Raw genomic sequence first — 13,191 nt, forward strand, 5'->3', positions numbered from 1 at the left:
CCCCATCCTTCCTATGGTCACTGACTGCCACTGTGTGGTCATAAATATTTCACAGAGTCTGCTGCATTTGGGTTAAAAATGTCATCTTTTGTTGAGTAACAACAACAAGTCTGGCATCATTGTTTTCCTTATTCTTTTGTATATCAAATAATAAAAGCTTCCTCTCAGCCAATGTCCTTTGGTGGTTAGTTCAAGCTCCACCCTCAACCCTCAGAGAATAAGTTGTATAGTATATTATTTGTTGTAAAAGTTAGTTGGATAGCAGGATGACATTGATAACAAGTACACTTACATTCATCAGTGACAGTTATAATATTAACTTATTAAATTAATAAATAAAGTGTTAAATTAATAGTACATTTAATTAGTAACCCAAACTGTGAAAGTTTAAGTACATATTGCAGTTTTAGGAACAGGAACTGTTTGCTCCTAACAAACCAAATCTTCTTTCGGCTTCTCTCTTTCGAGTTTGCCACAGGGAATCATCTGCCTCCAACTTATGGAGGTGTATTCTCTCCTTATGTCCTCCTTCACAACACCCATGAACCTTCTCTTTTCCCTCTTGCCCCGCAGCTCCTTCTTCAACATCCTTAGTCCATTATAATCTCTATCCCTTCTCTGCACGTGACCAAACCATCTCAACCTTGCCTCTCGTACTTCATCTCCAAACTGAGCTGTCCTTCAAATATGTTCATTTCTAATCCTGTCCATCCTGTTCACTCCCAACAAAAATCTCTGCATCTTCAGATCTGTCTCACAGCCGTCTTGTAGAGCTATGCCAAATAAAAATGTTTGTTTTTAGTGAAATGTATGACGGGTCGGTGACACAGGCAGCACACTTCGATGGTAGGGCAACCCGTAGACAGGGCTCATTCCTGCGTGGCGGAAACTCTCCACCTTGCCAAACTCGCGCAGATGGAAGAGGAGGGTGAGCTTTCGGGTCATGGTCCTGAGTGCCAGGAAGGAAGCCAAGATCTGAGCAAGGAGGAAGAGGAGGTACAGCGAGTGGAGAGCCCTCTCCAGAGGCAGGATGATAATTCCTTCATCAGTCAGGAAGAAGAGCAGCACTGGCAGCTGGAACATGAAAGACAGAAGCCAGAAGGCTGCGAGCTCTGGCACCTGATGACAAACAGGGAAACAGAGAGAGAATTTGGGTTGGTAGAAGGCAATGCAAATATATAGTCAGGCACACACACACACTCTCGACGCTAGATTACACAGCATTCTTTGCAGGAGCCACTTCCTCTGAGACGAGACGATAAAAGAGCTCTGTGGTGTAGTTCAGAGAAAATGTTGGCTTGATTCACCTTTTCCTTAAGGTTGCCAATGTAGCCCAGATAAAGTCGGACAACTTCAATCACTGTGAGGAGGATCATCCCAGTTATAAGCAGAGCCTGGTAATATCCCGGCAGATGATAGAACTGCAAATAAAGTGCACAAGTACAGCAAATTCTATTTTTATTTTTATTAATAAGAATTCATCAATAGGTGGCACCAAAGTCATTCAGTTTTAATTTTCCAATTTCACACAACTGGATTCACCAGAAATTAATACAATTCCTACTAAAATACAGTCAAACATAAGCATTTTGGTGGTGTGACAAACTAAGAGATGAACTTTCATCAACTAACCTTTACTTCCAGCATGAACACAGCAGAGAACCACCAACAGGGGAAGTAAAACATGTTGAAGTACAGAAGCATCTGCAGCGGAAGGTGAGAGACTGGCTCATTCACTCCTGCAACACAAATATCATCAACAAACACTTAACTCTGTTGCATCCATGATCCATATTCTCTATAGTCGGAGATTTTACAGCACAATCACAGGACTCAGCTGCATTAAAAGAGAAATCCACACCTATCGGCCAGGACATTGAAACTGCACAGTGTTATTGTTGTGGCAGACTGAAATGCAGTGAATTTGAAATCATTCATCAATACTGATTTGACTACAACACATTTCTCAGATCGGCTTCAGCAATGGAACCACCAGTTTTAAATGTATGGTACAAAAACTCTAAATGACTAGCGCTACTCCAAGAAGAGCAGGCTGTGTTATTTCAAACAGGTAGACATGATTAAAAAACAAAAATAGAAAAAATAAAGACTGGCAGGATAATAATAACAAAAATCCACAAACTACAGCTTTACATATATGTCTCGTTGTCTGGTGCATTTGCCCCGCACCCAAATGCATCCCCTGCAACTAGACAGCAGCACTATAATCAGTGACTGACCAGATGTGTCCTCCTGCTCCCTGGTGAAGTCACTATCTGCTGTCCTGTTGTTGGTGAACACTGAGCCTCCCATGTAGGCCAGGCCCACCTGCAGGTTCTCATGGACAGGTGAATAAAACACAGGCATTGTGGATACAGATCTGCTCATCCGTTACCAAGCCTACCTAAAGACCTAAACTGTGTTTGCGTTTCAGTGTCTTCTGCTAATCCCGCTCGTCTCGCGTGTCACAAATGCCCAGTTGCAGGCACAAAGAGACACAAATGGACATGTGCACAGACTCGCTGGCAGACACTGCAGCTAATCAGATTAGGATGAGGGAGGCGGGTTTAGGATTAGGCCGGAACAGCAGCGTGGCTGTCAGTCAGTCATTTAGTGGCCACTTATTCTCACTAAATGCATTCATCTAATTTAACATTTAGTTTACATTTATATATGAAGACAAAATGTGGATGAAATCTAAACTCTGGATAATGTGTGAATGAAAATCTGAATTTTACACAGGGATATATTTTGTCTCTCATGCTGATAAAACTAGGTCAAATGTCTGTTTTCAGTGTGGTAGCACTGTGTTTTCTATACACCCTTCTTCTCTTAGTATACCCTTGTTCAATATAAAGTGACATGAAGCAGACACTTGAATACAATGAATATCGGTGATATATGTGATTTTTAGACTTATAACCCTGTTCCTACTTTAGAAATTCAGAGGCGATACAGGTAGGCGATACTAAAGAGCTTTGTATTGTATCTTGTATTATTTCTCTTGCCGCTTACAGCTACGAAAAGGACGTCTCTACTCGAATACGCTGAGTGAACTGCATTTATATTTATATCACCCTAGTCATGAGCTAAGAAGATTATTTGTTATGGTATCTTGAAATGCTTTGTTTTGGAAGGACACATAGTTTGCATAACACAATAATACAAAACAAATGCATTGCATTGCCAAGCAGGCACCAATTAAAATCTCATTCAAATAATTGTTGAGGTGTTTTTACAGCTGTTTTTATTGTATTTCCAGAGGAGAATGACACAGGTTGTTATACCCTACACGAAGCACCGAGCCAGCAAGTCTTCAGAATGGAGCCTGGTTTTTTTTTTTTAACCTTGGGGTCCCACACGTCATTAATGAGACCAGGTGCAGCTGCAGAGTTTGGCCACAAGATGTCATCACAGCTCATCCCGTGGGGCTGGCAGGGGGAAATGTTGGAACTCCTCAGGCACCTCTTCCCCTTTCTGGGACCTCTTGTAGAAACCCAGCGAGTCTAACAGGCTGCTGATCTCATCTGCCTTCATTTTCTTCACTGGAACAGTCTGACGTGTGTGGAAATACATGCACAAGAGCTGACACACATTATGGTGAAAAGCCCCCCCACTGCCTCCTGCACTTACAGTAACATTTATATGTTCAGCAAGTTGATAGGATTCTTCATTCATATTCAAATTATACAATTTCAAAGGGCTCCCGCCCACATTATGAAGCAACGAATAAAAACACATAGTAATAACACATAGTCTTCGAAAGACACACACACACACACACACAAACTCCCACATAAGGTTTATAGGGGAAAGTAAATGCTCTAAATTCAACTCAAGAAAGCTATAAAACTAACAGTTCACTTTTCAATCACAGCAGGGAGAAATTCATTATCACTGGTTTCAGTGGAGAGTTTTATTGTCCCGTACTGCCCTAAATGTGGATTCAAGGGCTTTTCCACACTGATAAAAATAAAAGTCTGTGGGAAACACTGAACTGTAGTAATTTCAGGGCATTAAATGTATATCAACATTGGGACCATGTATCCTGTTTCTGTATAAAAGTTAATACTCAGCTGTCAAAATTTTCATGCATAGACTTTTATCCTCCCTCTTTTTTTGCCATTACGTGTATTTTGCAGCTCTTTCAAACACTCTTTCTCGGGGTGAGGGAGGATCTGATATCAGATACGGCAGTCTTAAAACGTACATGAATATGTCTCAGTGTTCTGGACTATAGCACTTTCCATAAACCCCCATCACCAGGTTGAAAAAAGAAATAGCCCACAACTCACCTTTACAACCTCGTCCTTGTCATTGTACAATATCAGACGCGGATTCTTCTCCTCTGATGAATCATACTCCAAGTTGTGGCTACAAAGGAAGCAAGGGATCAAGGGAAAAAAACAGGAAGGAAGTGCTGTGCAAAAGTCATAGGCTAGACTAAACATGTATGCACTTTTAAAATAACAAAAAGTTTCAGAAAAAAGTGTCAAACATTTAGTGTGACCTACCCTCACATTTAAACAATAGCCCGACCCTGGCTTTCCTAAAACTGAATATTGTCTGAGCTGCTAACACACAAGACCAACTTTGAGTCACATCATTAGACACACTTAACATTACTGCCTGGAAGAGCTTTTTTTTTTTGCTGACAGGGAACTCGCCAATTTTGCAAGAAAAGGTCACGAGAGAATCGTTGTACTGCTTTTTTAGGAAATGTCACCAATGCCTCACCAGGGCGCCTGAGGAAACTGCAAAGAGCACAAGGATACTACAGAGCCCATCGCTCCATGAGAAAAAGATGAAGCTCGGGCATTTTCTTTATGCCTCATCCAACCACGCTGGGAGCCTGTTAGGACGACAGCAGATAGTTGTTAAAACAGCATGACAAATGGCTTTGTGCACGCTTTGTTCTGTATGTAATCAAAGCTGCCACAAATCGGTTTTATATCTCTGCAGAATACAGTATACTCTGATACGACAGCATGTGGCTTATCCCTCATCTTACCAATTTCCCCACATGCTGGTTATTGTTATAATGTTTCCCCTTTTGACTTAACATGTGAAAAAAACCCGGTCCCTCTTGCCTGTTTTAACCAAACAGTTTGTCAATGTACTGTAAAAGTAGAAGCAACCTAAAAAAAAAAACGCACAACCAAATAATAAATAAGTTCTTTAAAATCCCCTCATAAGGATCTGGTACTAGTTTGTCCAGATAACAGATATTTATGTTGTGTGGATTTCAATCTGTACTCACCAGCAGTTTACCTCTGGCTATAACAAGCGTTTCCTCAACCATTGCAGTGTCATTCTTAGATTCTGTTGCATAAACAGTGAGGGTAAATGTAAGCACCAAAATGGGCCACATGGTATCTTTGACTTCTCTTGCCAAAGTTTTTTCCAACAATATGTGACTCTTTCACACACTTGGACAATTTCTCAGAGTGGACAAGACCATGCAATATTCCAGCAGGGGAGCAGTGAACACCTGGGTTCCATTTTTTCTCTCAGTTGTTTTTCTCCTTACTCTTTAAAAATACCTGTTAATCTCTGCACTCAAGAAAACTGGCCCGCATGCTCTTTATTCTTTTGTCAGCTCTCATTGTTGTATAGGCTGTTTTTGATTTTCATAAGCCATGCAGGGGCCCCCTGCCTTATGGTTTATAGTTTCTTCCACATTAGATGTCATTGGGGGTCCACACAAATTGCACAACATCTGGGCTCTTATCACTTTTTCCCATACAATAAACCTGCTGGTACTTGATGGCCTCTGAGAGCCACCCACACTCACGCTGCTGACACACAGAATTCAGCTTCATAAACCTGAAGGCAATTTTCTTTTGTGTATTAAAAACAAAGTATGGAGTCAACTTGAAATCTTCTTCGATTTGAAACATATACTGTAACAGTGGACAAAGAGTGAAAATAATGACACAGGGTGAAAAAAGCATAGCCTCAGTATGAAAACCAATAATTGGGTGATCGGTGTGATCAATATGTGTGTGTTTTGGAGGATATCATTCTCAACAACAACAGTGTGATTCTTTCTGAACCAATAATAATGCGATTTAAAATAATCTGAGTTGTGTTCATTTTCATAGCTGGAGTAAGATAAAAATACATCTGCTACAACTTTTCTGAGAATATATGTATATATATTCTCAGTACATATGTATATATATATATATATATATATACATATATATATATACACACACATATATATATATATATATACATATATCCTCTTCCAGTTTTCTTAAACACTACCAATCTATTCAATTAGAAAACTCCCACTTTCACATACAACAGCTTCCAGTGTTTAAGATCAAGTCAAGTCAAGTTTATTTCTAGACCACATTTTAAAAAAAACTACCAAAGATTTAAGATGGTAAGACACGGCAACATAATATCAATAAAAAATAGAAGTAAAACAGAATAGTAAAATGGTAAAAACTACACATAATGCGAAGGCGAAGTAGAAGAGGTGGGTGTTTAAAAGCGATAAAATGGTCAATAGTGGGGGCAGATTTAATTTCCATGGGTAACTCGTTCCAAAGTTTAGGGGCAGCTACAGAAAAGGGGGCATATTTCTGGACAAGAGGGCTGACAGGAGAGGGTTGGATGTATTGTGTTTACTTCAAAAGCAGTCTGTTATTGCAAGTGTTTTCAAGACTTACAAACCGGCCTTTAACAATCTAACCCTCACCAGAGAAGTAAATAAACCTCCAAAACAGTTCTTTTAAGTTTTGTGAACGCAGACCTCGCTGATGCTCCAGTAGGGGTTGCCACAATAGGAAGTGGTTTGTTTTATGTCAAGATGGGCAAGTAAAATGAGTCAGCAGCAAAAACGGTTGAAAGACTGAAAACACAATGAAGCACCTACAAAAGGTGAATTCCAGCGCTCAGAAAGGTTGTTTCGCAGTATATAAATGCGTCTTGCCTCCGCCCGCCCCCATTGCCATAGTTGCAAAACATGTAGTGTTTAATTCCTTTGTGATTTTCAACATGTACACTCTATGGAAGTTGTCTTGTAAGAAGGTCACCACAAGAGGGCGTGACGGCCACATGTGCACTTCCTGGCAGTTTGGCGGGTAAACTGTACATCCAAATCTTAGCCACAGACAATTATTTTTCCAACAAAAATAAACCATTCCTGCCTGGAATGCTGCAGCAAAGCCATCTCTCTGTCTCTGTCTTTTCCAGACCCAGCAGCTCTGCTGCTCACAGTCCTGCACTCTGCTGTTTGAGATAAAGTGTCAAATGGCAGTAAAACAGTCCCCTGTTTTTAACAGGGTTTCCTCCCCCTGGCAGCCATCGTAAATCCGTGGGCCTGTACGCTCCCCTTGCTGGAGATTTTGCGTTTGCATCTGTAAGTTTTACAGGTCTACTGCTGTTTCTCACAATGTATCTCCGACCCAGAAGCGAAACGGCGCTGAAATATCTGAGTTAGAACAAAAGAGAAAGAGAGAAAGCTGATGAGGTCGAGGAGAAATCGCAATGAGCAGATGGGGGTGGGGTGATCTTGCTGTGCCTGACTCCACAGTCAGTTATGTGTGTGTGTGTCTGCATGTACACCGTATGTGTTCGGCGTCAGCATGTTTCAGCTTACATCACAGGGTGCCTGTCAAAAAGAGGATGCTGTTATAATTCGCTGACAGAGGGGGAAAACGCGACCATTTTTAAAAACATTCGCAAAACATGCATATGCTGAGCTTTTTCTTTTCTTTTTTTTTTGCATTTGGCGAAAGATCAAACAATGAAACACGTCTCTGTTATCCTGCCACCTTCTGAGAGCTTACTATAAGGACAGACACACACACACACACACACACACACTTCCTGTCTTTGCAAAACTCCAGATGCAGCCTACCAGCAGGACATTAGTGTGTGTGTGTGAGTGTGTCTGCTCTGCTATGGAGTCCACAGACATTAGTGAGACAGAAAAAAAAAAAAGGTTGTTTGCACATTTCAAGAGGAGGATAGGTGAAAAATCTCAATATAATATAATATTATTATATTTATGTGTGTGCGTGTTTTTCTGTCAGGAGCCTCAAGGAGCCCGTGGGGAAGTCTGCTGCATGTCTGCCTGCTGTGCTCTAGTTTGCTCATAAAGAGAGGCTGCACTGAGGAAGGTGAAGGCCATGTGGAAGGCTCCATTCATTAACAATATAATGCCAATTAGGCTTCTCCACTCTACAGTAAGTAGACTGGGTTTAGCTTCTACAGCAGGACCAAGTGGCAGCCAGTTGTGATGTCACTCATAAGAATGTGAACTCCTGTTTTCAAGGTTTGAGATGTGCAACTGGAAGCTCACAGACATCGATGGCACCCATGCCACTGGTGTCTATTCATATGTGCCGTGCATCATGGTTTACAAATATTATCGACTGAGACCACTGACTCCTCAGGAAATTGTTTACTGACATTATTAAACATAAGTCACACCCTGGTGGTTATTGAGTATACTGGCCCCAACTGGAAAACAAGAAAACTGTATTCATTTTTTACAGCCCATGATAAGGACACATGCTTTTCTTCAGAGCTGTTGTGTTATGATAACCAAGCAAACTCTTCCCTTCTTTGTTTTAAATATGGAATAACTAATAATGGATCATTTATTTCATGTTAAAAAATGGCCTGGACCACTACAAATACCATTATACTAATTTTCCTGGCCAGATCTTCAAAATGGGCTTATAGGTTAAATAAATGAATGACAAAACGACTAATTATAGTTAAAAAATAAATAAAAAATGACTGGTTAGATCAAAAAAAGCTATAAGTAAATAAAGGCAACAAACAAACAGGGCCTCTTTGTAACATTTACAAAATTTAGTGTAGTACTGAATTTGATTCAGCTTGTGGTTAGCTTGAACCTATGACCTAAAATGATGGAGCTCTACTTATCCCCATGCAGGGCCACAGCGAGCTGTGCAACACTGCTGCCCTTGGATGATGATCTGTGATGTACAGGCAAATATGACTAAACTGAGTCACCGCAAGTCACTTCATTAGCTTTTTTGTGTTGACGGTGAATGTGAGAGAGAAGGACCACGATTCACTTATCATGGTGACATTATTCAAACCTGTATATTATGCAGTAGGCACTACAGTCACTACAGTCACCTCAAATCAGTAGCTTGACATTTTGGAAAAGAAAAAAAAAAAAATCAGTGATGTTGGTCTGGTTTGTTAATATGTGGACATGCTGCATTCATTTCTCATTTACATCTTGTGAAATGTTATTAATATGGAGGAAACAGAACAGTAGGCTATCATAGGACATTTTATGTGCATGTGTGTGTGTGTGTGTTTGTGACCCTTTCATGTAAACATCTATTCTCATCTAGTCTGCTGACTCTCATCTGACCAATTTAAAACTTAAACACATACAGTTACACAAACAAAAACATTTATATTGAACTGCTAACTCTAAAATGCTCATTTCCAAAAGTGTTACTGTCCTCACACTCTGTGGGACAGCTGCTCTGCAGCCGTCGTTGACATTTGACCTCGCCTGGAGGGAGGGGATCAAACGACAATCTTCCTGTGGAGGTAAAACAAGTATCACATGGTTGAAGTAACAACCGAAACCATACTTTTCTAAACTCCTTATTTTTTTTAACAGTCACACTGCGGAGCCACAACTGCGTTTACAGTTGTCCGCGGTCACATTTTGAAGAATGCAGCTGTGACAGTCTGGTGCATGTAGCGTGATTTGTAGGTCAAGTACGACTAATCCGAGTAACAAAGATTTCTGTGTTTACATGTTTTCGATGGGGAACAGGATGAGGTGATACGATTGGCTCGGTATAGTGACATCACGGCGGATGTGGAGGTGGAAAGAGGGTGAAAAAAGTGGAGGAATTTTCACCCGATGGTTGTCCAGTTGCTGGCCACATCAGAGTAGCTGAGGGGCAAGCAGACAGCAGCCGCTGCTCCCCTCCCTCTAATCTGTGCTGGGGTAATCAGAAACACATGGCTCCCCATAATGACTCAAGTGTTGTCTTGCAAAGTAGAACGGGGCTGCGAGGGTCATGTACACACCAACTCACAGCCACAGTGAAGCTAAATAGCGAACACTTCCCTACACACGCTGCTGCACTACACCCACATACAGCTAACCAAACCAACCAAATAAACCGCTGATAAGAAGAGTGTCAATAATCCTGACCCAGGCATCTGAGTCACAGAAATGCAATAGGGGCGGATCCGTAAAGATGTTAGACGCTCTTGCACGATAAAGATGAGTAATCCTGCATCCACATGTATTTCTGTAACTGGCCTAAGCCAAAAGAAAAAGAATGAACGGTTATATCTCGAACAACAAAGCTGACACAGTTTGATGGCCACAGACAGGACTGATTGTCGGGACATTTGGGGTTCAGTGCATAAAAACACAAGCCATCTGTGTATTTTCCCTGGGTTTGTGCAGACATATTTACCCTTGTGATCGTTTTCGTTTTCCATCCCACAATGTGGAATAATAAAGCAGCTCTCTCTCGCTCTCTCTAGTGTTCCAGGTTAGAGTGAGAAGCAGAACGAAAAAAAAAGAGAAGAAAAACTTTGGGTCAGCCTGTGGAATTATGTGAAAGCTGAAACCTCAAGCCACATTATGAAGTCTGAAGTCCCACTTTACTGCACAGATAGCGGATGGATGGGTGTGTGAGGGAATGAAAGACGAGGGAAGATAAGTGGGCTACAGAGACAAACAAAAGAATGAGAGGTTTAAAAGAAAGAAAGAAAAGTAGAGAGAGGCAGAGACAGAGAGAAAGAAAGACAAGAAAAAAAAAGAAAAGAAAAAACAGCATCTGATCTGCTTCCTATTAGCCATCCAAATCTTCTCCCCTAATACGCTCGTTCCATAAAATTATGCTGACAAAGAGGGAACATTTCAGGGCAATTTGAAGTCCCAGACAACGGCTTGCACACCCTTCAATGTGCAAGAAGAGAGGGAAAAGAAAAGAAAAAAAACTCCATTTGGACAAAAAGTAACTTAAAAGTGACTTAATTACATTTCTGTCTATTTCTATTGATTTGTATTTTCACATTTACAGAGTTACTGAACATGTGTGTATGTGTCTTTGAGAAGCGTTGTGTTTGAACACTGCTGGAATAATAATATGTCAGTCTGGCTCAAAGTATAGTTGGGGATGTGACGGATGCAGCGAAAAGTAAAGTTAATAGTAGGTTTTAGTCTCATACGCCAACTTTAAAAACAGGCTCTGTAAGTCTCAAGAAGCTTTCTGCAGCATACTGCACTTTGAAAACAATCCTCTTTTGACGGCCCTGCTTTCAAAGCTTCACCCACCAAAACATTGAAAGTCATTGTCTGCGGTAGAACGGGGAACTAGATCTGCCCTTTGTTTTCCTTCGTCCTTCTTTTTTAACTTACTTTTTTTTATAACTTAATTGATCAATCATGTATTGCATGATGCGGTAATTCATATGCATATTGTCTATATGACTCAAAACACACATCGATACAATACATCTGACATCATACTGCATTGGCGAAAACCTGAAACTAATTATTGTGCTAATAGATTTCTCAGAAAAATGTTTCGATTTTGTAAAGTCATTTTCTCACGGTCTGACAATCAGTCAACTTATTTTTCCAACCAGTGAAGTTACACCAGAGTGCACAGGTTGGACCACTTCATGTGACTGTTATGTGAAGTGGATTTAATGTTTTTCTTTTTTAATTTCATCCCTTTCAATTGTTCTTCTGAGCATCCTTTTTTTGGATTCCAGGTGGAGTTACTTCTAACTTGTCCATTTACACATTGTAACTCTGTGCAACTGCAAAAGGACTTTTGTGTCTATATTATAATGACAGTCTTAAATCACAGAGTGAGTAGATGTCACTGGAAATCTATAAACACACATTTGATGCTGGCATTTCCCCCGTCTTCTGGTTGCGCACTGACCTCAGTTCTCAGCGGTTTTGGCTTGAGAAAAGCACCAGCTCCATTTCCAGTAAATGTCATTTCATAGTTCCATTCGATGCTGGCATTTCCAAAGGGCTGAGAAACAACACTGAACGTGTAAGGGGAACTGCAATTAGACAGTGTTCTTCGTAGACAGTGCGTCGACGCGGATAACAGAAGAAAACAGCATTTTCAAATCTCGCCTGGCCATGTCTGGTGCAATGAATCAACCAGGGAAATGACCGCATTTCAGGAAATCTTGGCCAGAACAGACAGTAAAACGATAAGAACAAAAGTTATTTAATTTTTCCTGTGAAAACCTCAGACTTTTACTTTTACCACATTACCCATTACCTTATTGCTGCATCAAATATGCTAATAGAAGTTGCTATTTCCTGAATATCTGTTGAAAGATTATAGCTGAAATGGAGTGAAGCTTAATCCACGATCCTGAATTTACGTGGGCACTGAAAAACTGCTCTCAAGTCAGTCCACAGAGGAATCAATATTTTCAAGCTCTTTTAAGTGTAACTCGACTCCGATTTCTTTCTGCTTTGCATTGCAGAAAATATTTGTCTTTTTCCCCCTCACTCATAAATTTCTTTCTTCCTCTCCTCGCAGGGACTGAAATGGCTACCAGATGTGGTTCCAATCTGTTCATGTTGCCATGGAAACACATGGAATGGAGTCGGGTTTTGGAGTCCAGAGCTTTTGGCTGACTCATAGGGCCTCGGTTTTAAAGCCCTGCAGTTTCTATAGATTTGGCACAACGAGGGTGCCCCCGCTCCAAGTTATGTTTAGACTGGCAGTTGAGATGTCACTGAAACCCCTTCCCACACTACTCACCCTGACTTCAACATGCATTGCGTTATATTGTATAGTCACTTCTTTGTGTTCTGTGGTGCCACCATGTCAGAGCAATTTTACGTTTCACACGTCAATGTGCAATACCAAGTCAATAAAATGAGCAAAATATGACACTCAGAAAACGGCAGGGGGATGGGAGGGGATATGAAAAGGCCAAGTTCCAAAATTACACACAGACCTCTTCCATTTCAAACAATTTAAAAGCAGCAGGCACAGAAATCCATCACAAGCAATGACACACATGATCAATCAGCACAGTTTATCCTGAAATGTTGCGCAGTGTTGACACGCAATGCTCATTTCCAAGCTGTGACTTTCCCACAACATGTCAGGGATTTAAAAAAAAGAGCATGTGTTGGTAGGCTCTTCTCCATCTGTGAGCTGAGGA

General features: G+C 40.8%; 2 protein-coding genes across 2 annotated transcripts; both read right to left on the minus strand.

Annotated features, from left to right (window-relative positions):
* Positions 1–789: 789 nt before the first annotated feature.
* Positions 790–3,154, minus strand: zgc:112294 (transmembrane protein 17A). The gene is made up of 4 exons (XM_044025321.1): positions 2,241–3,154; positions 1,633–1,739; positions 1,308–1,421; positions 790–1,119 (listed from the first exon to the last, which is right to left on the minus strand). Exons 1-4 carry the CDS (start codon positions 2,386–2,388, stop codon positions 799–801), a joined length of 690 nt encoding a protein of 229 aa, XP_043881256.1. The 5' UTR covers positions 2,389–3,154; the 3' UTR covers positions 790–798.
* Positions 3,155–3,224: 70 nt separating this feature from the next.
* Positions 3,225–5,398, minus strand: selenoe (selenoprotein e). The gene is made up of 4 exons (XM_044025322.1): positions 5,261–5,398; positions 4,776–4,852; positions 4,296–4,374; positions 3,225–3,555 (listed from the first exon to the last, which is right to left on the minus strand). The coding sequence occupies exons 1-4, from the start codon at positions 5,369–5,371 to the stop codon at positions 3,412–3,414; spliced, it is 411 nt and encodes a 136-aa protein (XP_043881257.1). The 5' UTR covers positions 5,372–5,398; the 3' UTR covers positions 3,225–3,411.
* Between the last annotated feature and the right edge of the window lie 7,793 nt (positions 5,399–13,191).

This window comes from Solea senegalensis, linkage group LG5 (assembly GCF_019176455.1).
Source record: "Solea senegalensis isolate Sse05_10M linkage group LG5, IFAPA_SoseM_1, whole genome shotgun sequence".
NCBI lineage: Eukaryota > Metazoa > Chordata > Actinopteri > Pleuronectiformes > Soleidae > Solea > Solea senegalensis.

Coding starts and splice junctions, on each gene's coding strand:
- zgc:112294 (XM_044025321.1), bottom strand. CDS start 2,388: ATGAGCAGATCTGTATCCACAATGCCTGTGTTTTATTCACCTGTCCAT. Junction 1,740..2,240: donor GGAGCAGGAGGACACATCTG/GTCAGTCACTGA, acceptor TTTGTGTTGCAG/GAGTGAATGAGCCAGTCTCT. Junction 1,120..1,307: donor TTGGCAACCTTAAGGAAAAG/GTGAATCAAGCC, acceptor GTTTGTCATCAG/GTGCCAGAGCTCGCAGCCTT.